At 37.4% G+C, this 23246-nt stretch overlaps 1 protein-coding gene across 3 annotated transcripts in view; it reads left to right on the forward strand.

Annotated features, from left to right (window-relative positions):
- Positions 1–23246, forward strand: part of PDS5A (PDS5 cohesin associated factor A) — a 74475-nt gene that overhangs the window by 46253 nt on the left and 4976 nt on the right. For all 3 annotated transcript variants that reach the window (XM_058024436.1, XM_058024435.1, XM_058024434.1), the window contains exons 13-31: positions 2235–2348; positions 2945–3026; positions 3764–3812; positions 3941–4080; positions 5097–5212; positions 5914–6019; positions 6842–7002; positions 7947–8070; positions 9220–9378; positions 9633–9701; positions 10360–10496; positions 11163–11286; positions 11565–11769; positions 12273–12387; positions 15382–15514; positions 16100–16219; positions 17304–17366; positions 21224–21363; positions 22384–22489. In XM_058024436.1, coding sequence (XP_057880419.1) covers positions 2235–2348; positions 2945–3026; positions 3764–3812; positions 3941–4080; positions 5097–5212; positions 5914–6019; positions 6842–7002; positions 7947–8070; positions 9220–9378; positions 9633–9701; positions 10360–10496; positions 11163–11286; positions 11565–11769; positions 12273–12387; positions 15382–15514; positions 16100–16219; positions 17304–17366; positions 21224–21363; positions 22384–22489 — 2263 coding nt within the window. The remainder of the gene's footprint in view (positions 1–2234; positions 2349–2944; positions 3027–3763; positions 3813–3940; positions 4081–5096; positions 5213–5913; positions 6020–6841; positions 7003–7946; positions 8071–9219; positions 9379–9632; positions 9702–10359; positions 10497–11162; positions 11287–11564; positions 11770–12272; positions 12388–15381; positions 15515–16099; positions 16220–17303; positions 17367–21223; positions 21364–22383; positions 22490–23246) is intronic.

The raw sequence follows: 23246 nt of genomic DNA on the forward strand, positions 1-23246 counted from the left end.
GCATCTCATTTTCAGTACACAGGTTTGATAGTGGACAGAGAATGAATCAGTTGTATAGTGAATGGGGCAGATGTTTTCTGTATTTCTGCTCAATCAAAAGCAGAACACTGATGGAAGTGAGGCAGGGAATTTTAAGGGAAGAGTGTGTCATCAAAACTGAGTTTCTTTCTCTGACGTGATTTCAGAAAGCCTGATTACGCTATTGAAACTAGCTTTTTCATGAGGAGGCCTGGATTGTATCCCGTTTGTTTTCTCTGTCCATACAGAACGTTTGCTGGCTTGATTTTTAATGTTCTTCTAGGTCAGTTTGATCCCCTAAATTTTAATTCAAATGGTACTAGTCTTCAAGGCTGACAATTAAGTTCTTGCTCAGTGACACCATTGGATTTGTTTCCTGATCTCAGCGGAGGGATAAATGTGTTTGTAAACTTGTCAGGATTTTAGAGATTTAGCACCTGAAGAGATGTAGAAATGCTATGATCTTTTAAGACATAAAAGATCTGTTCAATCCTTTAAACGCATAAGCAAGCATGGGCCAAAATTAGCCAGCTCTGGCCTATTTTCCTTCAGTAATGCAGCAGAGAGGATAAAAAGTAGCAGTGGACAGCTCTGAGCCTTGGAGTATTTCTTAGGGTGCATGGGATAACACTGTTTCTTTCAGGAGATAATAGTGAAGTATCACACAGAGTTCAGGCATGAGGTGGAATAGAACAGATTTTTTTCCACACATTGATAACTTGCTCACTTTTATAATGTTTTTGTTGTTGCTTGGCTGTTGATTTGCATGTCTGCTCAAGACTTAAAACTTCTGACCATAAGAGCTGCATCTCATTCTCTGAACTTCTTTGTTTTACAATAAATATACAGGGAATGGAGTGAAACAACCACATTTGAAACAGTGCCCTATTACCAGCTATAGTTATGCTAGCCAGTCACTTTATTCACAGGAGAGAGGTGTTGTTCCCATTTTGTAAATCTTGACCCTCACCAGCAGGGACCAGGGAAGGGATGATGCAGTCGTTCCATTTGTATTGAATGCTTTTCTAGAACATGTATCTGTAGGGACATGGACTAGAGCAATGTTCATAAATTGGTAAGAACTCTGATGCCTCCAGTCTCCTAGTGTGTTAAACAGATGGAGTCCCTTGAGCTCTGAAGATCCTGTTCCCCAAACAATATAGTTCTTGGAGTCATCAGTAGGAAGGTGTACATTTAAAGAGACAAAGCCAAATTTTCTTTAATACTAATGGGATGTTTTGATATAGTTGTATCCATACTCAAGGTCATCCTTTTATTCCTCTGTCCTTTTCTTCATCAAGTATCTTGGAATTTTCTTCCAACAAAAATAAGCTGTGTGAGCAGAAATAAGGTGTGTTGGATCTGTGCTGCTGTGGTCTCTGTACAAGGCACTCACAGAGTTCTTGCTAGTACCAGTGGACTGGTACATAGTGAAAAGGTTTTAAAACTCAAAAACACACAGTATTTGTCAATAAGTATCAAATTGTATTGCTGAACATTGTGCACAGCTTTCATTAGTATGAATTGAATTAACATTTGAATGTTCTTTCATTGGGGGGCTATAATTAGATGAACTACTCACTTGTATTTTGTAGTTCAAAGTTGATATTTAATATAAAACTTCAAATGTGTATTTAAAAAAGATAATTGGAGATTGATTTTGCTGGTTTGGTTTGTTCTCAGTTTGCCTTTTGCCCCTTTAGTTGTATATGTTTTGGTCTTCCTTCATCTCCACCTTTTTAGTGTTGATTTTTAGTTTCTATATTCAAATGAGTAGATTCTCAAGTACTGCAGTTCAATTTTAACCATTCTTTCAAGGATACTTCGGATTTTTACTTTTCCTCCCCTTTGAGTTATGTCCTTTATTTGAGCTTTTCACTGTCAGTGTTCTTCAATATATTAAAATAAACAAAGGGAGATTCTCAGATCTTAAAGACAAGGAGAATTCGGATGGTGACAGATTGCTCCCTCTTAGAGGTGAAAGTGAAAGAATGTGGAAAAGCTCTCAAGGAACAGTTCTTGCTAATCTGTCTGTCAGTAGTGGAAGGAGTCTTTACAGCTGAGAAAAATGCCACTATTTTTTTGTTCTCTTTCTGTGTTGAAAAATCTGGTTTTAATGACTTCTGCTATTTCTTGTTTTTTCAGCTTGTCTGGAAGGTATTATTTGACATGTACAGTAGTGATTTCTCCTCTTTTTTTTCCTTCTTTTCCTGCAGATTACTGGTAGAGAAAATCTTTGCTCAGTATCTTGTTCCACACAATTTGGAAACGGAAGAGCGAATGAAGTGCTTGTACTATTTGTATGCTAGCTTGGATCCAAATGCTGTCAAGTAAGTATAGTTTCTATTCAACAAATACTTGCTTTCTTAGGCTTTTCTAGCATCTCTGTTATCTTATATTATATAATAAAAATACAGCTAATGGATGCTTGGCCATTGTTTGCAAGTAGCATAGTATTTGAAAACATTTCCCTTTTATATACAAACCCGACACAGCCATTAGACAAAAGGATCCCATCATATTTGAGAAGAGCGAGTTTATCCATTCACTTTCATGCAGATTTAAAAGTGTGCAAGTGATGACTTTTAGGTTTGCTCTGTATTAGGAACCATGGTGAAGGTGTCTGTAACTGAATTCTGGTTGATGGTGGACTGTTTTTTATTTGAGTGGTTGTAAGAAATACTACAGGTGTCCTTTACATGTTAAGTTGCTCCTAGAAGAATAAGAGATGATGTTCTGTAAAAAGAGAAAATCAGTTCCACCATGTTTTCAACACTTATTTTTAATATTTGGTAGGTTTTCATTGTACCTAATAGGTGTTATGTTGCACTTCTAAGATAAATAAATTAACAATATTGTTTATTAAAACATCCAGCATGTTTTTGTCATAAAGAAGCCTTTCTTTTCTTGTTTCCCATTTTTGCAGAGCACTGAATGAGATGTGGAAGTGCCAGAACATGCTAAGGAGTCATGTACGAGAATTGCTGGATTTGCATAAGCAGCCCACTGTACGGTTTTGAAAATATTTATACTTTATCTAGTGGACCTATGGGACTGATTTACTGGAGGGTTTTAATACTGTATTACTGAGTCAATGTAACTTCAGTTGATTTCTGTATGTAGACAACATTCCATTCTCACGAAGTAAAGTTGCTTTTTGTAATGCTTGAAGGTATATGACCTCCTTCTGTTGATCATTTTTTCATAGTACTGCTCAAGCTTTGAAACAAGTTTTAAAAGTTTCAAAGGTTTTTGTTCACTTTTCACAGACCTTATTTCTTTCTCACTTTCTAAGATATTTTGAATATGGAATATGTTGTAACATAAAGCAGTGATTTCTTCATTAGTTAGAAAAAAACAAGTTTTTAAGTATTTGTTCTGGAATTTTACTAGTAGAAATTTGAAATGGAAGGGCATTGCTTTGAGGTTTTGGTGAGAGAGTGGGCTTGTGGGAATTTTCTGTTCTGGGGGGTACTGGGGACATTTTCATTATTTTGACCTGTTACATGAATTAATGAATTTTTGCAGTTCTTTGATGTTACAAGAAGATTTTTTTCGCCGTTCTGTGTAGTAGCTGCTAATGATAGTTACACTATTCTAGTATCTGTTCTTAAAACAGAAATATAAAACATAGGATTCAGAAGTAGAAAGTAGTGCTGCAGAAGAACTAACAGATCAGGTTAAAGGTGTATTTTATAAAGGAGATATTGCTGATTTGTTTGTCTGTTTTTGCTGTTGTCCTCAGTCAGAAGCAAACAGTGCTGCCATGTTTGGAAAGCTGATGACCATAGCAAGTAAGTTTAATAGTTTTCTACAAACATTCTGTAAGCTACTACAGCATTCCTAGAAACTGTATTTCTGTGAATCTTGGCCTGCTGAAGTTGCAGATTTATCTCACATTAAACTGTTTTTAACCATACAGAAAACCTTCCAGATCCTGGGAAAGCACAAGATTTTGTGAAGAAATTCAATCAGGTTTTGGGTGATGATGAGAAACTTCGGTCCCAGCTTGAACTGTTAATTAGCCCTACATGTTCTTGTAAACAGGCAGATGTCTGTGTGGTAAGGAAGTGGAAAAGCAAACTTTTATACCATAAATATTTATGCTTAAAAGTGCTGCCTGTAATTAATGGTCATCTTAGTTACCTAAACGTGGTTTTTACGTGTTTCCAATTTTCAAAAAAGGCCTTTTTGATTAACATGTAGAGATTAGGGAAAAGATAATTATGGTCATTATTTTAAGAAAACATTGGCTTTATTCCTTCCTGGGATTACAAGCAGCAAGCATAATGTCTAAAAAACCAGTTTATTTCTTCAAAATATTTTGTTTCAAGTGCTTCTTTTGTGGTGAGGTTCCCAAACTGTCTTCTCACACTGATTCAGCTTTCAAGTACCATCAAGTCATCTGTTATCATCTGCATATTATTGATTTATTTTTCATCCTAGAATAGTATTTTGAGATCACTCTTTTATTTTTCTCATTTTATTTAACCTCTTTAAAAACACACACCTTGATATTAAAATGTACTTTTCCAGATTCTGCCACCCACCACAGATTTTTTTTGTAATGGTCTAAGGCAAAATAAGCAATTTCATTGACAGGAATTGCAAAAATCACGAAGAGCATCTATGAACAGACATAGCCTTCTTGGGTTTAGTCTAATGGCTCAGAAATTTTACAGGGAAGGGAGCAGGACAATTTTTTCATTGTTATGAAATCTCAAGTACTGCAGGGCTACCCACAGTTTTCTGGATTACACTTGACAACAGACATATACATTCTGTGTACTGCACTTCACTCTTCTTTAGATGTGTTTTGAATCTGGGCTGCAATTCTTAAGAATCCCTGAAGAACTCTTAACTAGAAACCTATTTAAATAGTTTTGTTAAGTATGTCTGCTTTGAATATAGCATGTTCAAGAGAGGTGGAGATACCAACAGCCCCTCTCTTAAAAAGATTCACTGATTATATGGACAATCTCTGTGGTAAAAAAAAGTAACTATATTTAGCTTACTCAACATGTTAAAGAAGTAAGTAAAATGAGTGTAATTCTTGTTTGTATCTAACATTCTTGTAGAGGGAGATAGCCCGGAAACTTGCAAATCCTAAGCAGCCAACAAATCCTTTTCTGGAAATGGTCAAATTTCTTTTGGAAAGAATTGCCCCTGTACATATTGACTCAGAAGCCATTAGGTAAGTTTGAAAGATCATGAACAATTAACTCATGAATTATTAAAATATGCTAGAAATAGCTAAAGAAAAAATTATTTTCTTGGTGGTTAAATTGGTCTGTCCTAGCACTAAGTGTGTGGGTGAGTTTTAAATCAAAATTATGTAGATGTATGCATTCCTAGCAACCTAGAGGATGCAACTTCTTTTGATGCTGCTTTGCTGTGCTGTCCATAAAATGATTTTTAAAATGTAGCAGTTCATGGTGAAAATTCTATTTGTGGGGCTTCAGGTGAAAACTGTGAACATAATTTTCACATAGTTAACTGCAGCACAGTCTTCCATAGAGCATCTGAATTAATTAGCTTTTGTGGGATTGTGTAAGAGAATGTTTTGATTTCTTTTGAGACTTGTCTGGCAACCTAATTACGTTCTGAAACTTGTGCAAGTATGTGTTGATCTAATGCCACCAGCACGGAGGGGGTTTTTTTGGGTGGATTTTTTTCCCCCCTGAAGAATTGGTTTTGCAGAAAGTGAAATTAGAAGGAAAAAGAAAAATGTAATAAATCAAAAATAGCAAAAACCAAACAGCAATGCCAACACCACCCCCAAGGACTGTTACTTTCCCTTTATGTGTTGTGAAAACTAAGTAATCTTGCTTGTATCTCTAGCCTTTAACATTGTTATACTTTCTTGTTTGTTCCTTTTTTGATCTCTCATTTCAGTGCACTAGTAAAACTAATGAATAAATCCATAGAGGGGACAGCTGATGATGAAGAGGAGGGTGTAAGTCCTGATACTGCTATTCGTGCAGGGCTTGAACTTCTCAAGGTAATCTGCATCAATGCAGCTGTAATGGAAGGGGCAAAAGGGGAATGAGCAACAATTTCATGTTAGCATGGGTTTAGTAGTTATTACTTAGATAATTACTTTTTTAATGTATGAAACTGCTTATTAATGCTCACTTGAAAGAAGAATAATGGAAGAGATGGTTTGTTGGAAAAAGTATGTTTTGAAAAGGGTGCTAAGCATTGAAATGTACATGTTAAAGCAGAAACTGGTTGCTGCTTAGGGAAGCAGAATTGCTTAGGGAAGTAGTAGAGAAAAAGGTGTAAAGTGAGAGGAAGAGAAACGGGGAAACTGGAAGAGACACCTTCTCTGGGGTGCCTGTGACACTGGAGGGAGAGCAAGCAATTAGCTCAAGAGCCATGTTATTGAATGAGAAAAAGGGAACTTGTGTTCAGTGGTGCTGAGAAGTGGAAAGGGGAGAAAGGATTTGAAATATCCTTTCAGTAGCACATGTTTTGTTTGTAGATGTCTTAACCTTCTTGGTTTCTTTTCTGCTCATGGACTATAGATTCTGGAAAAATTATAATTAAAGTTCAGATAAATCAGGTTGAAAATAAGTGTTCTTTAATAGATTGCAATATAAACAAATACTCTTGAATAAGCATTTGTTTGAAGAAATGTGTTTTTATTTGAAAATTTCTATATCATCATCTCCGCAATGCATTTAATGAATGTAATAGTTTTGTTTGGGCATGTAACAGCTATTTATGATGATGGTAATGCCCATTAACAGCCATAATTTTGTTTTTCTGATTATTCATTTACTATGAATAAATACACCTTTGTTTTAATGTGTGTCTGCAGGTTCTGTCCTTTACACATCCTACCTCGTTCCACTCTGCAGAGACCTATGAGTCTCTACTGCAGTGCCTCAGGATGGAAGATGATAAGGTAGCTGAGGCAGCCATACAGATTTTCAGAAACACGGGTCACAAAATAGAAACAGACTTGCCACAAATAAGATCGTGAGTATTGTTACATTCTGCTTTTCTTACTGGAATTTTACCTCTTGATAGTTTATTCAATGTGTTGTCCCTATCTAGTCTTGGTAATATGAACAACTTCTCTTCTGTGATTTTGATTTCCTTTAGCACCTTTCTGTCCCTATCCCTTCATTTTTTAATTCTGTGCTCTCACACTTTTATGTGTTTATTGAATGTGTTAGATACTTCTTCAAAATCTTCTTACAATAGAGACATTAAAACCAGTGCATAGCAAATCTTTTAGGTTATAAAATAAGCAACAACAAAAATACAGCAAAGATATGATTATTTGGCATAATTTCTACTCATTTCTGTCCTTCACACCATTTTTTCTATCTTTGTAAGGAACACAGACATAATCTCTGATGCAGTTAACAGCTCTGTTTGTTATTAAACAAAATAGGAAGCAAAATCTAAAAGCAGATATACTGCAGGAGATTCAAAATCTCACAGCAAAGCAGTAGTTTGCTTGGGTATACATTGTGATTAAAAGTTCTGGTTATAAAAGCCTGTAAGCACACTGATGTTCAGTGGTTATTCTTAGCTTTCACAGATTTTCTTCAGCCCTGTTATTTCCAGGCTTGGATGATAAGTCCAGGAATTCATCCTAGCTGAAACTGTCATGTTGCCTCCACCTTACATTTGTCTTCCTAAATAGCTTTATTTTGATCATTATTTTCTATTACGTTTGATTTTTTTTTTCCTGTGGGTTGTTTCCTTCTTGTATGCGTACAGTCAGATATTCAAGTATTGCTAAATACAGTTCCATCCTGCTTTTTACTTTATGATTGTGATCTTTCCTGAACAGACTTCAAAGGAATACTTGATTTATAAGACAGTGATGATAGACTTGTGTGTGTGAAGATACTTATTTTTTTGTAGATTGCAAATTGCATTTTGAAGTATTCTATTTAATGTTCACACAGAACACTAATTCCGATTTTGCATCAGAAAGCAAAAAGAGGCACTCCTCATCAGGCAAAACAAGCTGTTCACTGTATACATGCCATATTTTCAAATAAAGAAGTACAACTTGCGCAGATCTTTGAGGTATGTGTTGCCCTTAAGATTTGTTTCTGTTATTAATTGATACTACTAATTAAAATTAATTCCTACTGTTTATTAACAGGTAACAGTTTATGAGATCAGGAAGCCTACAGATGTATGGTAGTTAAGTAATCAATTTTACAATAGCAAGTTATTATTATTTGTTTCTTAAAGTCACAGTTTACTAATATTCTCATGTCTGATAGGTAAAGGGTTTTCTTTTTATCTGCATGGGAGAAGTTTGGGGGAAGTAAGCTGAATATGCTGGCTCTATCCACACAAATCCCATGGGGACACATTTAGCAGATACTAAATGGGAGATAACATTCCCTGCTTTCAAGCTGTATTCAATTACCCAGCTTTAAGGTCTTTACAGATACAGCCTTGCCTCACTGAGGCAGTGAGTGCAGAAAACTATGTTTGGCTGTAAGCTCAAGCATCAGCTTACTGCTCACTTACTGCTTCCTTAGACAAGTTATTAAGCAAAAAGATATTCTATACAGAGCAGTTTATTACTTCTCACTGTAGTCTTTTAAATAATAACATTATTAATCTGCACTTGTAAAATATTTTAGGTTCTTAATCTTGGCTGTCTTTGAGCCTGTGCATAATTTATAAGTGTGAAAAGCTTTGAATTAAGCTTGCAGAGTTCGATTTCTGCTTAGAGTTCTGTGAGAGTGCTTATTCCCTCCCTAATACCAGAATCTGATGCAATGGTGTGGGGTGATACAGGACTTGTCATAGTGACTGTTACCTGGAAGGTAAATACTGATGGCTAGTAGAAATGTCCCTGGTGGTTTCCAAGGTTTTGGCTGCTGTTTTCTCCCATTCACAATTGGGATTCAGGTTTTCACAACTTCTGAACAAAGTTAAGTCAAAGTTTTTTCCCATGTCGCTCAGGTTTGAACGTGTTTCTCTTTAAAATAAGAAGAGAATATAGAATTTGTTCTGCCCTTACCTTATATGGGATTTTTATTTACTCTGTTGGATAGGAAATTGTATTCTTGATACTTCTGATTGCTAATTGTATTAATTCTTTTGGAAAAGCAGTGAAATGCATCAGCAATACAGCAGTAAAATAAACTATTTTAAGACATGTTAATTTATTAACTGAAGCTGAAATTTGAATTTTTTTTATTTTTTCTTCTCCAGCCTCTTAGTAGAAGTTTGAATGCTGATGTACCAGAACAGCTTATAACTCCCTTGGTCTCTTTGGGTCATATTTCTATGTTGGCTCCAGACCAGTTTGCTTCTCCAATGAAATCTGTTGTTGCAAATTTCATTGTGAAAGATCTCCTAATGAATGACAGGGTAAGATTGTCTTTTATTTTTTTTGTAAGTGCTTATTATGCTGTTAGCCTATTATGAGCTCTGTGGGGAATAGAGCTTTTTTTTTGTCAAACGGGTCTGTAAAGTAATGTTCTGTAAGTGGTTAGTACAGTGATAATTGCATTATAAAACGTACTTTTGGAAAAGAAAGCCTAATCCATTACTTTCTTCTATTTTTACTTCTTCATTTTCTGTATGGATTGATGCAATTTGTATACTTACATGAATTTCTATAGTCAACAGGTGAGAAAAATGGAAAATTATGGTCTCCAGATGAAGAAGTCTCCCCAGAAGTACTAGCAAAGGTGTGTTATCTGCTGACAGCAATAATGTGTATATCTGCAATTAAAAATTTACTTTTCTTCAAGCTGTGGGGAATATTAGAAGAAATCCATTCAAGTGTTTTTGTATTAGTCCTATTAGAATATTATTGTATTTGTGGATTATACACAAAACTGATTAAACTGATAGAAACTATGCGTTCTGTTGTCTTCACTTACTGATATTGATTATTCAGAGCATTGAGAAGAACAAGAAATTCAAAAGTTGTAGTTTTCCTTATAAGAAAAGTGACTTTGACTTTACTGACTTGTAAACAGATTTGACTTTACTGACTGTAAACAGATTTGAAATAAATTGAGGCCCCAATGAATGGGAATCTAATTATGGCCATTTCTAGGAATTTTTATCTAGTTGCTTTTACTTTTAATCATATATCAAGTATTCCTGCATCCTTTGCAGATGCAAATTTGCAAAGACAGTGCGTCATAGTTGTAGTCTCCTGAGGTCAGAAATACTGCTTCTTCTTTTTCACTCTAAATGTTTACTGCTTCATTCTGTTCCTTTAAAAATGTATCCGCTCTAGTACACAGGAATCTGTGGGAATTTCAATTTGACAACAGTAGGTGTTAGTAACTTACCAGCTCTGGCAAGTAAGTTGATTGTTGATTTGTTTGTTGATAGGTGCAGGCAATTAAACTTTTGGTGCGCTGGTTGTTGGGTATGAAGAACAACCAGTCAAAATCCGCCAATTCCACACTCCGGTTGTTGTCAGCTATGCTCGTCAGCGAAGGAGACTTGACAGAACAGAAGCGAATCAGGTCAGAGTTCGTTCCTTGCTGGCTTCCATACATTTTGGTTTAGAATTTCAAAGAATGTTGGTTCTTTTAGAGTGTTTGTGGAATGTTAAAGTCAGCATCATGTTAGCTACAGATTTGATCAGAGTATTAATATTAGGAATGGAGTGGCAGCATGAAATTCTGTTAGATACTCCCTTTCTTGCAATTTGCTACTACCTACAGAGTTCCAAATTAGATGATTTTCCTAGTGAAAGACATTGTGGAGAGTAGAACACCTGTAGAGCTATCTTTGAAAGCAATTGAGTGATAACCACCTCCCAAGCATGTTAGATTTTATCTTGGGTGGAACTTCTTCATTCCAACTGTGAGGTAGCTGCACCTCAACTTCATCTTGAGGGTGAAGGAAGGAAAGAGAAAAACTGACAAAAGCGTTGCTTTAATTTAGACAGTGATAGGAAAACAAGAAACTTGACCCATCTTATTTCATTGTTTTACTCAAAGTAGAGGGTTTTTTGTGGGGAAAGTAAAGCACTTTATTTTTTACAAATTTGGTAGGGTTAATTTAGCTTGATCTAGAGCTGTGTTGCTGGGATGTCATTGATCTTGTAAAAAGAAGAAATTAGAGACATGCAGACAGTTGTGGTGAGCTGTGATTAATTATTTGGGGTTTTTCTCTGCCATGTTTAGTAAATCAGATATGTCTCGACTGAGATTAGCTGCTGGTAGTGCAATAATGAAGCTTGCACAGGAACCCTGTTACCATGAAATAATTACCCCAGAACAGTTCCAGCTCTGTGCACTCGTCATTAATGTAAGTAACTGCATTAGAATTGAAGTGACCCTTAATTGAGTTCTGAGTCCTTACATCTGAGCTTTTGTTGCTGCTACAGAGTATATTCTGTTCCTCACTGCAGCTTTCACAAGTTATTGAAGTTTTAATTTCACATGTTAATAGTTCTGCTTCTGTTCATATTTTTAGAAAGCCTCCTCAAAATTCCACCTTGAATGCCTTTTTTTTTTTTTTTTTTTTTTTTTTTTTTAAAGACTAGGATTTTGATGGTTGCACTTTTATGGTTTGTGTTGCTATAGGATGAGTGCTACCAAGTGAGGCAGATATTTGCCCAGAAGCTGCATAAGGCACTTGTGAAGTTACTGCTCCCTTTGGAATATATGGCAATCTTTGCTTTGTGTGCCAAAGACCCTGTGAAGGAGAGAAGAGCACATGCCAGACAGTGCTTGCTCAAAAACATCAGTATACGAAGAGAATATATTAAGCAGAATCCTATGGCTAATGGTTAGTATTTCACTAAAATTGTTAAGAATACAGTAATAGTAAACTGGAAGGAATAATTATTAAACCTTAAGCAACTGGTTTTTCTAAAGAAGCACTAGGTAAGTTTAATCTCTTTCCTCATCTTTATATTAGACACATTCAAATCTAAATTTATCTAGTTCAGTATTAGCATAAATCATAAAATACTACTCTGTACATTGCTGAGAATTATGGATGTAAAATACAGTGCTCTTGTGGTTGTAGTTGTTTTGCTCAAAAATCAAAATTTCGTGTCCTGATACTTTTAGGCTTTATGACCACCTTTCTGAAGCAAGACCAAGTAGTTTTGTAGTAGTAAATGTTGATTTATTTTTAATGATTCAATAAAAGTAAAGTCAGTAGGAAGAAAATTCAAGTCAAAATTTTACATTTCATGTTTGAAAAAGTTGTACTTTGAAAGTTTTTCTTATGATGCATGTGTATGTGTGTAATATAAAAGCATTTTTTTATTGTTGTAACTGTAGAAAAATTGCTGTCCTTGCTGCCTGAATATGTGGTACCATATATGATTCACTTACTGGCACATGATCCAGATTTCACAAAACCTCAGGATGTTGATCAGCTTCGTGATGTCAAAGAGTAAGTGTCAAGTGATTCTAGAATTCTTATGCTGAGAATTGTTCTGCACTTGGAAAGAAACTGATTAGGAAGAGGAAAATACTAATTAGGGAGAAGAAATACTTGTTTTATCAACAGTATCTTTTAAACCAGTAAATGAAAAATGGAAATATGGAACACTTTAACCATGGGAAGAAGGCATCAACAACTGCTTAGTGTATTCTGAAAGCCCAAATGGTAACCCGTAGGTAACATTGTAGTATACCAAATTAGTGAGTTGTGTATGCTTCTTTTAAAGTAAGCAATGATTTTAAAGTCTTGTCTTTGTGCCTAGGAATATTTATAGGATGTCAGGTAATGTTAGTTCAAATATTTTGGAACTTTTAAAATAGAGCGCTTCTCCAAGACTTGAAAACAGTGAGGCTGGGTAGGTCCTGCCTCGTTGAAACCTTATTTTCCCCTTCCTATGCAAGCCTACTAAAATTCATTCTAAGTAATTGCTGCTGACTTACATTTGCACTATAAATCAGCAGTGCAGGCTTAGTACTTCTTCATGTATTCAGCACGGATTACTGTATACAATACCATCATACTTGGCAGGAGCTTGTTCTGTACTCTTTCCACATTCAGACCTTCTTGTGTGACTCAGATAATATTTCACATCTTAATTATAGCTTCTTTTGCTCCTTATGCCTTGCAGTGAATTTTAAAATTTTAGAAAATCATGAACACTTAAAAATTGTTTAGGTGTGTTGTCTCTCTCACCACACAGCTCTGGTTTTAATGTTTTAGTCTTTTGTTGTATTGATTTTTGATGAAACTGAGCTTTGTTGGTTTTGTATTAGGCATGTATGACCACATACTACAATATACATCATCCAAAAAGCAGTTCTGTTTTGGCACCAATAGACTAGTTCAGATCTTAATGCTTTTTGCACCTTCACTTCTCAGAGTCCAAGTCTGATTTTTTCTCTAAGTGAAAAACTTGGTGTGTTCTGATTTCTGAGTTTCTTGATTCACACCTGGTCAGACCTGAAGTCAGTGAAGATTTTTTTTACCTCACCAACAAGTCTACATTTTGTCCCAGCACTCCCTGTTCCTGGCACCATCTGAAAGCATCCTCCAGTATGTACTTTATCCAGAATGCATGGGAACAAGTTCTGATTGGCAGCCACTGAGTTAATACTTCCTTTGAGAAGCACTTTCTAGTGCACAGAGCTTTTTTGGACAGTCCTTGTATAGCTTTCCTTTGTTGTCCAATTTCCTCCCTCATGTTTGTCACAGACTGGCTGAACTAGCCAGAAGGGACTGCTTCAAACAAAGAAATACTCTGTAGGGGAATTTTGGCAGGAATATTTCTCAGAAGAGTCTCCTGAGATATGAGAAAAATGTTTTCCATTCAATGTGATACAGTGTTTCTTTTAACAGCTCTGAATGTCTTAGTGTTCGCTTCAGAGTGTTAACACAGATGCTTGCAAAGTTGGAAAACAGGCTTTGCAGTGTGTTTTCTAGGTGTCTCCCTAGTTTGTCTTGGTTAAGATGGCCTAGATACAGTGATGTTCGGTAAATGCCTGCTTAGCAGTTCCTGAACCATTATCTGTGATACTTACTCTTACTGATGTTGTTTTTAAGCTTATCCTGTAGGGTTGTGTTTGGGGTTGGTTGTTTTTTATCTTCATATTGTCTCAAGCGTCTTTCTCTTCCTAATTCATAATATGAAATTACTGAAATGGATACAAAGAATGACTTCATGTGACTGTGTTCCTCTTGGTGGATATTTTTTTACATAAAATCCCACTGTGTTTTGCAAAGGTCTTGTTCAAAGTTGATAATTATTTATGTAATTTGCTGACTTAGTAGGAAAGTCGAGCTATTGAATTTGACATGAGTTAACTGGGATTACCAGAGTATAATGTGCTCTCAGTAGTAATCTTGGGGTAACACTGGATTTTGCAGAACCTGGATCAGGATGGTATGTTACTGCTCCTGTATTCATCCTATTCAAGTTCTTGAAAACAGTAATGGATGTAAAGCTGTCTTTACATCCATGGTAAAGACATTTACAGTGGATGTAAAGACAGATTGGTTGATTGATTGATTTACTATAGCTTTTGTTGCTCTTGGATGCAAGTTTCTTCAACATCAGATAGCTCTGTAAATATTTTGATGGAGCGTTAGCCTCTGAGCTTTTGAGAGAGATGTTCCTTCATCTCTTTCTTTACAGTTTGTATCAGGTAAGAAGATGGGGGCTTTTGTGAGCAGGGAATTTGTATGTCTTTCCCAACCAAGCACTATTTTACCTTACAGTGACTGTTGACCCTCTAACCATATGCAGTGGTGGAGCTTGATAGCATGTGACAGCATGGATGGACCAGTTGGGCTTTATTTCATAATTGAAAAAGATTTCAAACAAACTTTCAGTCAAAATTTAATGTAGTCTCACTATAAGTAAGCAAGATTTAAAGAAAGAAACCTAGGAAGGCTAATTCCATTAAGTTTTACCTGCAACATTAGGAAGAATCTGATCTGATTTTGGGTCTCCTCTCCTCTCTGAACTGCAGTATTTAATCCACCTCATGTGAATAACTGTCTAGCAGCAGCATGATTTGTTCAAGACTGCCTTGAGTGTGCTCATGGTCCACTGTTGATAGGGATGTGGTGCTCAAGGTAGTCATTACAGAATTTCATTAGGGTAAGGATAGCTCCAGAATTCCTATTTCTGTTCATATGTGGAAGAGGAAAAAGTTGATTGGCTGGGCAGTATTTACAGAGGTAATAATAGGCACACTAATTTGGCAGGTTTACTCAAAGGAGTACAATTAACACTGTGTGTGGTAAAGGTCTAGATTCTGTTTACTCCATTATGTGAAGTTATCTGTTTATGTCTTCAAATTGATTTTGGTTTCTTAAGAAAAAGCTAATACAGCTAACAAAAATTTTGTGAAGCTTTGCTGTATGTAGGAGCTATAGTATAAAAGCTGGAGTGTAATTGCTTGTGATTTTATGACTTTTTAGGTGCCTGTGGTTCATGCTTGAAGTTTTAATGACAAAGAATGAAAACAATAGCCATGCCTTCATGAAAAAGATGTCAGAAAACATCAAGCTTACCCGAGATGCTCAGTCTCCTGATGAGCCAAAGGCCAATGAAGTAAGAAATGCAGTTGAGATTAGTTCTGGGTGATGAGCTGAGGATTTCAAAAGCAGGATTTGCAGGAAGTCTGAAAGAACTAGCTCTTACATTTTTATGGTTTTTTAAAGACACTACTAATTGCAAGCACTGTCTGTATGTTTCCAATCTCATTCTTGTAAAACCTTGCTGACTTCAGCCAGTACATAATACCTGCATTTTTTGAAAGTATTCCTGGTACTGCCTGCCTTATTTTAACAGCTGCCTAGTTTCTTCACATAAGTGTCTTCTGCTGTTGGGGAAGGAAATATTGCATTATACAGTTATTGTTAAACACATTCATTTCTAGCAGAGATGAGAAACAATCTAAGGTGATTTGATTGAGCCAGAGTTTCAGTTGTACAGCATAGTCATGTAAAGTATTACCAGGTTTATAAATAGTATCATCTGACTCAGCAGTATGGTTAATGATATAATTATTAAAAATGTCCTTAGTGGTGGTTATTTAAACACATATTTTAAACTTTTTGAACTACCGCATTCTTTCTACACTGTAAAAACAGTGAGGTAATTCCTAAAGCATGCTTTTCTTCTTTTTTTCTCCAGAAACTTTACACAGTGTGTGATGTAGCACTATGTGTAATCAACAGCAAAAGTGCTTTGTGCAATGCAGATTCACCGAAGGACCCTGTATTGCCAACCAAATTTTTTACACAACCTGAAAAGGTAAATTTGTTAATTTTATTTCCAAAGTAATAAGGGGAAATAGGTTTTTTTGAAGATTGCTAGATGGTTATCTCTGTAAGATAATGAGTGGGAAAATGCATATTTTATTATCAGCAATTAATTTTTAAAGTCAGCTCTATGCTGTGCTGTCTGTATTATGAACACATGACAGAAATGTTTGTAACCAAGTGACAGCTAAGTGGAATTAATGCTGATATGTTGGCATGAATTGCTGAATCATTTCATTAGTGTTTTTTACAAGTGAATATATGAGACTATATGTATTTTTCTGACTGTATGTCTGAATTAGAATGCAAATCAGAAAAAAAGGGAACATTGTTATCTGTGATACGTTACTGTCTCTCAGTAGCTGTTGGGCTATTCTGCTTGCTGTACAAGTTGGTCCTCTTATTACTAGCTTTGGCAAGTACTGATCTGCTGTCAGCAGTGCCACTACTGCTCTCCAAGAGACCTACTTCTGAAAAGTGTTAGGGGACCAGACCTGATGTTTTAGTTGTCCTGGAGAATGTACTGGCTGACATTTTTCAGTGCCCTAGGCTGTTAATTAACTGCCTTTCCAGAGGCTGTTTAAGCAAAATTTATTTCCTATTAACTGTGAAATGGCAGGTGCCATGTAACAGTGGGCTGGTGCCTTTATTCAGTTACAGGATTTTGGTCTGTGTAAACTCTGATACTCAGCGTGACAAAGGTAACAACTTTCAACTTGTTTAGAGAAAATGGCACCTCTTTTCCTCTGTTAGAACTTCCCATTAAAAACGTGCAAGTGAACAAATAGGGAGAGCAGTTTTGTATAATTTCAAAAAATTAATGTCATTTTAGAAGGAAAAATGGTTATCCCAATTTCAAGTATGGCATACTGTCATTCAGTAATGCTCACTGTAAATCTCCACCAAAATACGAGCTTGACCTGTCTTTATTAGATTGATTCATTAGCCAGCAGGTTGTGAGGTGTGAAATATGTGTAACTCTTGATAATTGCATCTGAGAAGTTAGTTGAGTGTTTATAAAAAAAGAGGTGAGATTGAGACATCAAATACGAACTAATTTTTATTTTTTTATGCAGGATTTCTGCAATGACAGGAATTACATTTCAGAAGAGACAAGGGTTCTTCTTTTGACAGGAAAGGTACTGTATTTTGGCAAGTTGCAAGCCTTAGAATATTACTTGTGGTTTTTAAAATGCTTTGGACTGCTGTTTAAATTATATTAAGATTCCATGGACAGTAATTTTGTAACTCTATTTGATGACATATAATTAATTCCTTGAACATACTACCCGATGAGTACACAGCACCAAGATTGTTACCTGTGCACTGGGGTACAGGTTCTTGATTAGTTTCTTCTATTACTGAAATAAGCTTGGTGTAAAGTTATGATGCATATAGAGAATTGTGATACCACTAGCATTGGTGATCTTAAATTTTCAGTTGTAATATTTTTAATATAGCTTTTATTGCTGTTAAATTCAGGTGCAAATGTCTATGCACTTTTGAACATCTATTTCAGGGAGTCCCAGCTGTAGATATTCTGTGATTCTAACATCCTCTATTTGCAAAGCAAAGCACCTCTGGGAGAGGCTTTCCAAAATGCAGAGTTAGGTTCAGTACAGCAGTAGGAGATATCACAGAATTGTTAAGGTTGGAAAAGTCCTCTAAAATCACTGATTCCAGCCACTGACCAAACACCACCATATCAACTAACCACAGCACTAAATGTCATATTGAGTATTTCTTGAATACTCCCAGTGATGGTGACTCCACCACATCCTTGGCCAGTCTATTCCAATGCCTGACAGTCTTTCCAGTGAAGAAATTTTTCCTGATGTTCAGCCTCCCCTGGCACAGCTTTTTGCCTCTTACCTGTCTTTAGCTGCCTGGGAGAAGAGGTCACTCCCCACCTGGCTACAACCTCCTTTCAGCCAGTTGTAAAGAATTTTAAACACCCCCAGCTCCCTCAGCTGCTCTTCATAAGACTTTCATTCCAGACCCTTCACCAGCTGCATTGCACTTCTCTGGACTCACTCCAGCATCTCAGTGTCCTTGCAGTGAGAGACCTTGAATTGGGAACAGGATTCAAGATGTGGCATTGCCAGTGCTGACTAGAGAGGGACAGTCACTGCCCTGGTCCTGCTGGCCACACTGTTGCTGACACAGGCCAGGGTGCCATTGGCTCCTTGGCCACCTGGGCACACACTAGCTCATGTTCAGCAGCTCTCAGCCAGCACTTCCAGCTCCTTTTCCACTGGGCCACATTCCAGCCACTCTGCCCCAGCCTGGAGCACTGCCTGGGCTTGTTGTGACCCCAGTGCAGGGCCTGGCAGGGGCCTTGTTGAACTTCATAGTGTTGGCCTTGGCCCATGGATCCAGCCTGTGCAGGTCCTTCTGCAGAGCCTTTGGCCTTCCAGCAGACAGTAGTGCCACTCATTGGTGTCATCTGTGAGCTGACTGAGGGGACACTCAATCCCTTAGTGCAGATGATCAGTAGAGCTACTGGACAGGACTGGCCCTGGCACTGCTCCCTCAGGAACGCCAGCAGTGACCGGGCACTGCTGCATGGAGCACCTTCACCAGCCCTCGGGCCTGACCACCCAGCCAGTTCTTAACCCAGTGAGGAGTGCCAGCTCCAAGAGTGTGTTGTGGGACACAGCATTAAAGGCTGCAGTGAAGTCCAGGTAGATTACATCCACAGCCTTTCCTCATCCACTAGGTAGGTCATTTGATCATAAAAGGAGATCAAGTTGCTCAAGCAGGACCTATCTTTCCTAAATCTGTGCTGGCTAGGCCTGATGCCCTGTACACACCCTGTGATTGCATTCAAGATAACCAGCAGATCATCCATAACTTTACTGACCACCAAGATCAGGCTGGCAGCCCTGTAGATCTCCCACATCCTCCCTCTGGCCTTCTTGTAGACTGGCATCACAGTGGCCAACCTCCAGTCATCTGGGTCCTCTTCAGTTAACCAGGACTGATCAACAGTGATGGAGGTGCTTGGTGAACTCTTCCAACAGCTCCCTCAGCACCCTCAGGGGATCCCATCCAGCCTCATAGACTTGTGAGTGTCAGAATGGCTCAGCAGGCCACTAATTCCTTCTGGATTGCAGGGGATCTATTCATCTATTCTGCTCCCTGTCCCTGACTACCAGTTCAGGGGCTGGGTAGCCTGAGAATAACTCACCTTTCTGTTAAAGAGACAAAGAAGGCATTAAATCCCTCAGCCTTTTCCTTATCCTTGGTTACAATGTTTCCCTCCATATCCAGTAAAGCATTGAGGTTTTCCTTGGCCCTGCTGTTGTTAATGTATTTGTCAAATTTTTGTTATCTTCCATTGCAGTGGCCAGCATGAGTTTTAACTGAAGTATTATATTTATACATTTGTGTTATATTGTTATATTACTTTTCTGCATATAATGATATAAATATGATTTAGAAGTAAACACTGTCTCTTTGGGGTTCTGTGATACAGTTACAGTGTTTTAGATCTTGCTGTGGCTGATGACTTGACCCATGTGCTCAGGCTGAGTAGGCAACAGGAAGTTTTATATTTTGTCCCTGGAGACCAGTTAAGGAGGTTTTCATAACTGGCATGTCACATTCTTCATGTGATTTTACATTTCCTTAGAGGCCAAGTTAATAAATTAAGGTATTCCTGAGAAGAAAATATAATTCCCATGGGTGGAAGTTATGATGGAGCAGGTGGGAGAAGGATATTACAGATGATGGAGAACACTGACTAGCAAAAAAGCAACAATCTCTGTAGAAAAGGCTTGTTACTGGACACATGTTCAGTGGCTGCATCATCCTAGTGCTAATTCTGCACAGAATTTACTTAAAGATATTATTTTTTAATATAATAATTTATTTACTCCACTTGCTGAGTGGCTGAGTTTACTGCATGTCCAAAGAAGGAAAACAAAATGAGTGAAGTGTGTGGAGCACAAGTCTTAGGAGGAGCAGCTGAGGGAGCTGGGGTTGTTTATCATCCCCTCCAGACACAGTGTTGTAACACAGGACTCTGGGGTCCCAGGCCCCATCATTGGTGTTGAAGACAGGCAAAGATGGGGTTAAATGTTTCTGCTTTGTCACCTCCTGTTTGTGAGGTGACCAGCCTCATCAAGTAATGGCCCAGTGTTATCTCTGATCCTCCTTTTGCTTTTGACATATCTTAAAAAGCCCTTTTGTGACCTTTATGGTGCTGGCCAGCTTGAACCCTAATCAAGCTTTGGCCACAGGAATTGTCTCCCTGCAGTGGTGAGCAGCATTTCATGGTAATCCTGCCATGTTGTCTGTCATTGCTTCCAAATATTGTGTACTTCCAGAAGGAGATCCCTTCTCAGCTAGCTCAGCCAGGCTAAATTTCTGCCTCACTTGCTTGACATCTTACACTTTGTAGTTGCCTGCTCCTATGCTTTAAAAGATGTTCCTAAAAAGGGACAAGCATTCATAGATGGCAGTACCTTCAACAGCAGATTTCCAGAGCACCCAAAAGTCTTACAGCACCCAAAGTCTGCTGTCCCCCATATCCAGGGCCAAGGTTGTCCATAAGGCCAAGGGCAGTTGATCCAGAAGGATCCTGTAATTAATTCCTTGTAGGCTGATCACTGCTGGTAGTGTCCTGGCTGGGTGGTCAGTAGCAGACTCCCACAACAATATCAGCTTTGTTTGCTTTCCCATTCATCCTTACCCAGAGGCTCTCAACTCTAGTATTGCCCAACATTTTGGCTTTTGTTGAGACTTCTCCAGCTGCTGTGTCTTCAAAGCATGGGAGAGAGAAGAGCAGTTGATGAAATGCTTTTAAATCACAAGAAGTAAAAGGATAAACAATGTTTTTAAAGTAAAGATAAGGTTAGTAGCTCTAAACTGATGGCATTGTGATCAAGACTGTTATCCCAGGAAAAGTATTTTTAAATACTCAAGCAAATATTTGTAAAATTAAATATGTATCTGAAGTTTGGATTTTTTAATATTTAAACATTTTTTCTAGCCAAAACCAACCGGTGTATTAGGCACAGTAAACAAACCATTATCTGCAACTGGAAGGAGACCATATATTAGGACTACAGGATCAGAGACTGGAAGCAGTGTAAACTCTGAGCTGAGCTCTTCTGCAGGAAACAGATCAAGGTATGGAAGTCCAGCATTTCTTTCATCACCTCTTTACTTAATGGTCTCCACTGTGCTTACAAGTTTTAGGACAGGAGATGATCTGGTGTTTGTGCTTACATGTTGGAAGAGTGTCCTTGTTTTGTCCAGTTTTAGAAAATGTAGTTCTCAGTAGATAAAATCTCCATTCTTGCTTTGTGGTTCAGTTTGTGTTATGATGTTTTGATGTATAAATTACGAGTAATCCTGATTGGAAACAAGAAACCTTTTTCATATAGATAGAATATTCTGATCTGTGTGAGATTAAGGATGATTAAAAGAGCTTGTTGAAGCAGGCCAGGGTCTCGGTGGAAAGATGCAACAAATGATGGCAATACTCAGTGTTTCTTCTAGCAAGCATTATTTTTATATGGATGTGAAGTTTGAAAATTTGTTGTAAATCTGGAGAAACAGTTTGAACTTTGAGATTTTAATACTGTTTAATCTGGTTTGGAATTGATTACCTGACTAAAATAAAGCATTAAAGAAAGCAGAGAAAGTTAAGTAAGTCTTGTTGCTACATTTCATAAGGCGAAAGGGAAGTATAATTGCATTCAGAATTCATTCTGTAAAGTGTGCATGATATAAGTTGCAATAATCTTACTTTTTTCTTTTTTATTCTTTTGTTTTCTGTGAAACTGGGGCATTATTGGTGTTTATTATTCTTCACTATATTTTCCTCTATTGGCTCTTTCTATCTGGGAAAATAACACAGCCTGTTTCAGAGCTCTGGTCTTAAGTTTGCAGAAGTCATTATACAGTGGTGTGTCTGTGGTAAGGGATTTGGCTCAATGACCAGCCAATTCCTTTCAGACCTTTCCCAGTTCTGGGAAAGAAAATACGTGTGTGGACTTGGGTAAATTCAATTGTTTTTAAACTAATTTAGCCTATTGTGTTGATTCCCCTTCCCCCCACCCCCTTTTCTTTACCCCTAATAATTCCAAACATTTTTCTTCTTTTCTGTATATTTTTGGTTTATTATGTCTTCCATGATGTTCCCAGGGAACAAAGTTCAGATATATCAGAAACCGGAGTCAGTGAAAATGATGAAAATCCTGTGAGGATTATTTCAGTCACACCAGCAAAGACAGAACCTGTGAAAAACAAGGTATGTCCAGGAATTTTATGGACTGATGTCTATAATAAGTGTGACATTGGGGGTTTTTTCAGTGCACCAGTTCTCTGAGGAGTGGTAACATCCAGTTTCATTTCATGTAGTTGTGTCAGTTTCCCAGCCTGACAGAGGACCCCATATCTTCAGAACGGCTATTTATTTTATCCAGAGTAATTTATAGCACTCATTTGAATGGACTTCATTCTTCTTTTCTAAAATTCCAAAATATTCCCACATTTATTCTGCATTTTCCAATATAAGTAACAGCGAGCCTGGGATTCAGAGTGAAAATTCACACCTGTTGTAGCTTTAACTGAAATTACTGCCAAGAAAATGTCAAGTGGTCCTACAGCATGAAATTGACATCTACCTTCAAAATTTTGTCACAGCTAAAATCTTAATCTATTAAAAATATATTGTATGGTTCACCCCTCTTTCATTAAAGAGAGAACACCATGTGTAAATCATAAAGATTTTTTAACTTATACAATAGCATGAATTTTAACACAGTTGAGTCCTGCACCTGGGACAGATGAAACTCAAGCAGCTGTACAGCATGCTGGGATCTGCCTGGCTGGAGTGCAGGTTGGCTGGGAAGGACCTGGGGACCATCCTCAGTGGATAACCAACAGAGCATGAGCTGGCTGTGTGCCTTGGCTGCAGTGAGAACAGCAAGCTGTGTCCTGAGTAGTCAGCAATAGAGGGATGTGGTTATTCCACCCCATTTGGCATTCATGAGGCCATACCTGGA

The sequence above is a fragment of the Melospiza georgiana genome, chromosome 5 (genome assembly GCF_028018845.1).
Source record: "Melospiza georgiana isolate bMelGeo1 chromosome 5, bMelGeo1.pri, whole genome shotgun sequence".
Classification (NCBI taxonomy): Eukaryota; Metazoa; Chordata; class Aves; order Passeriformes; family Passerellidae; genus Melospiza; species Melospiza georgiana.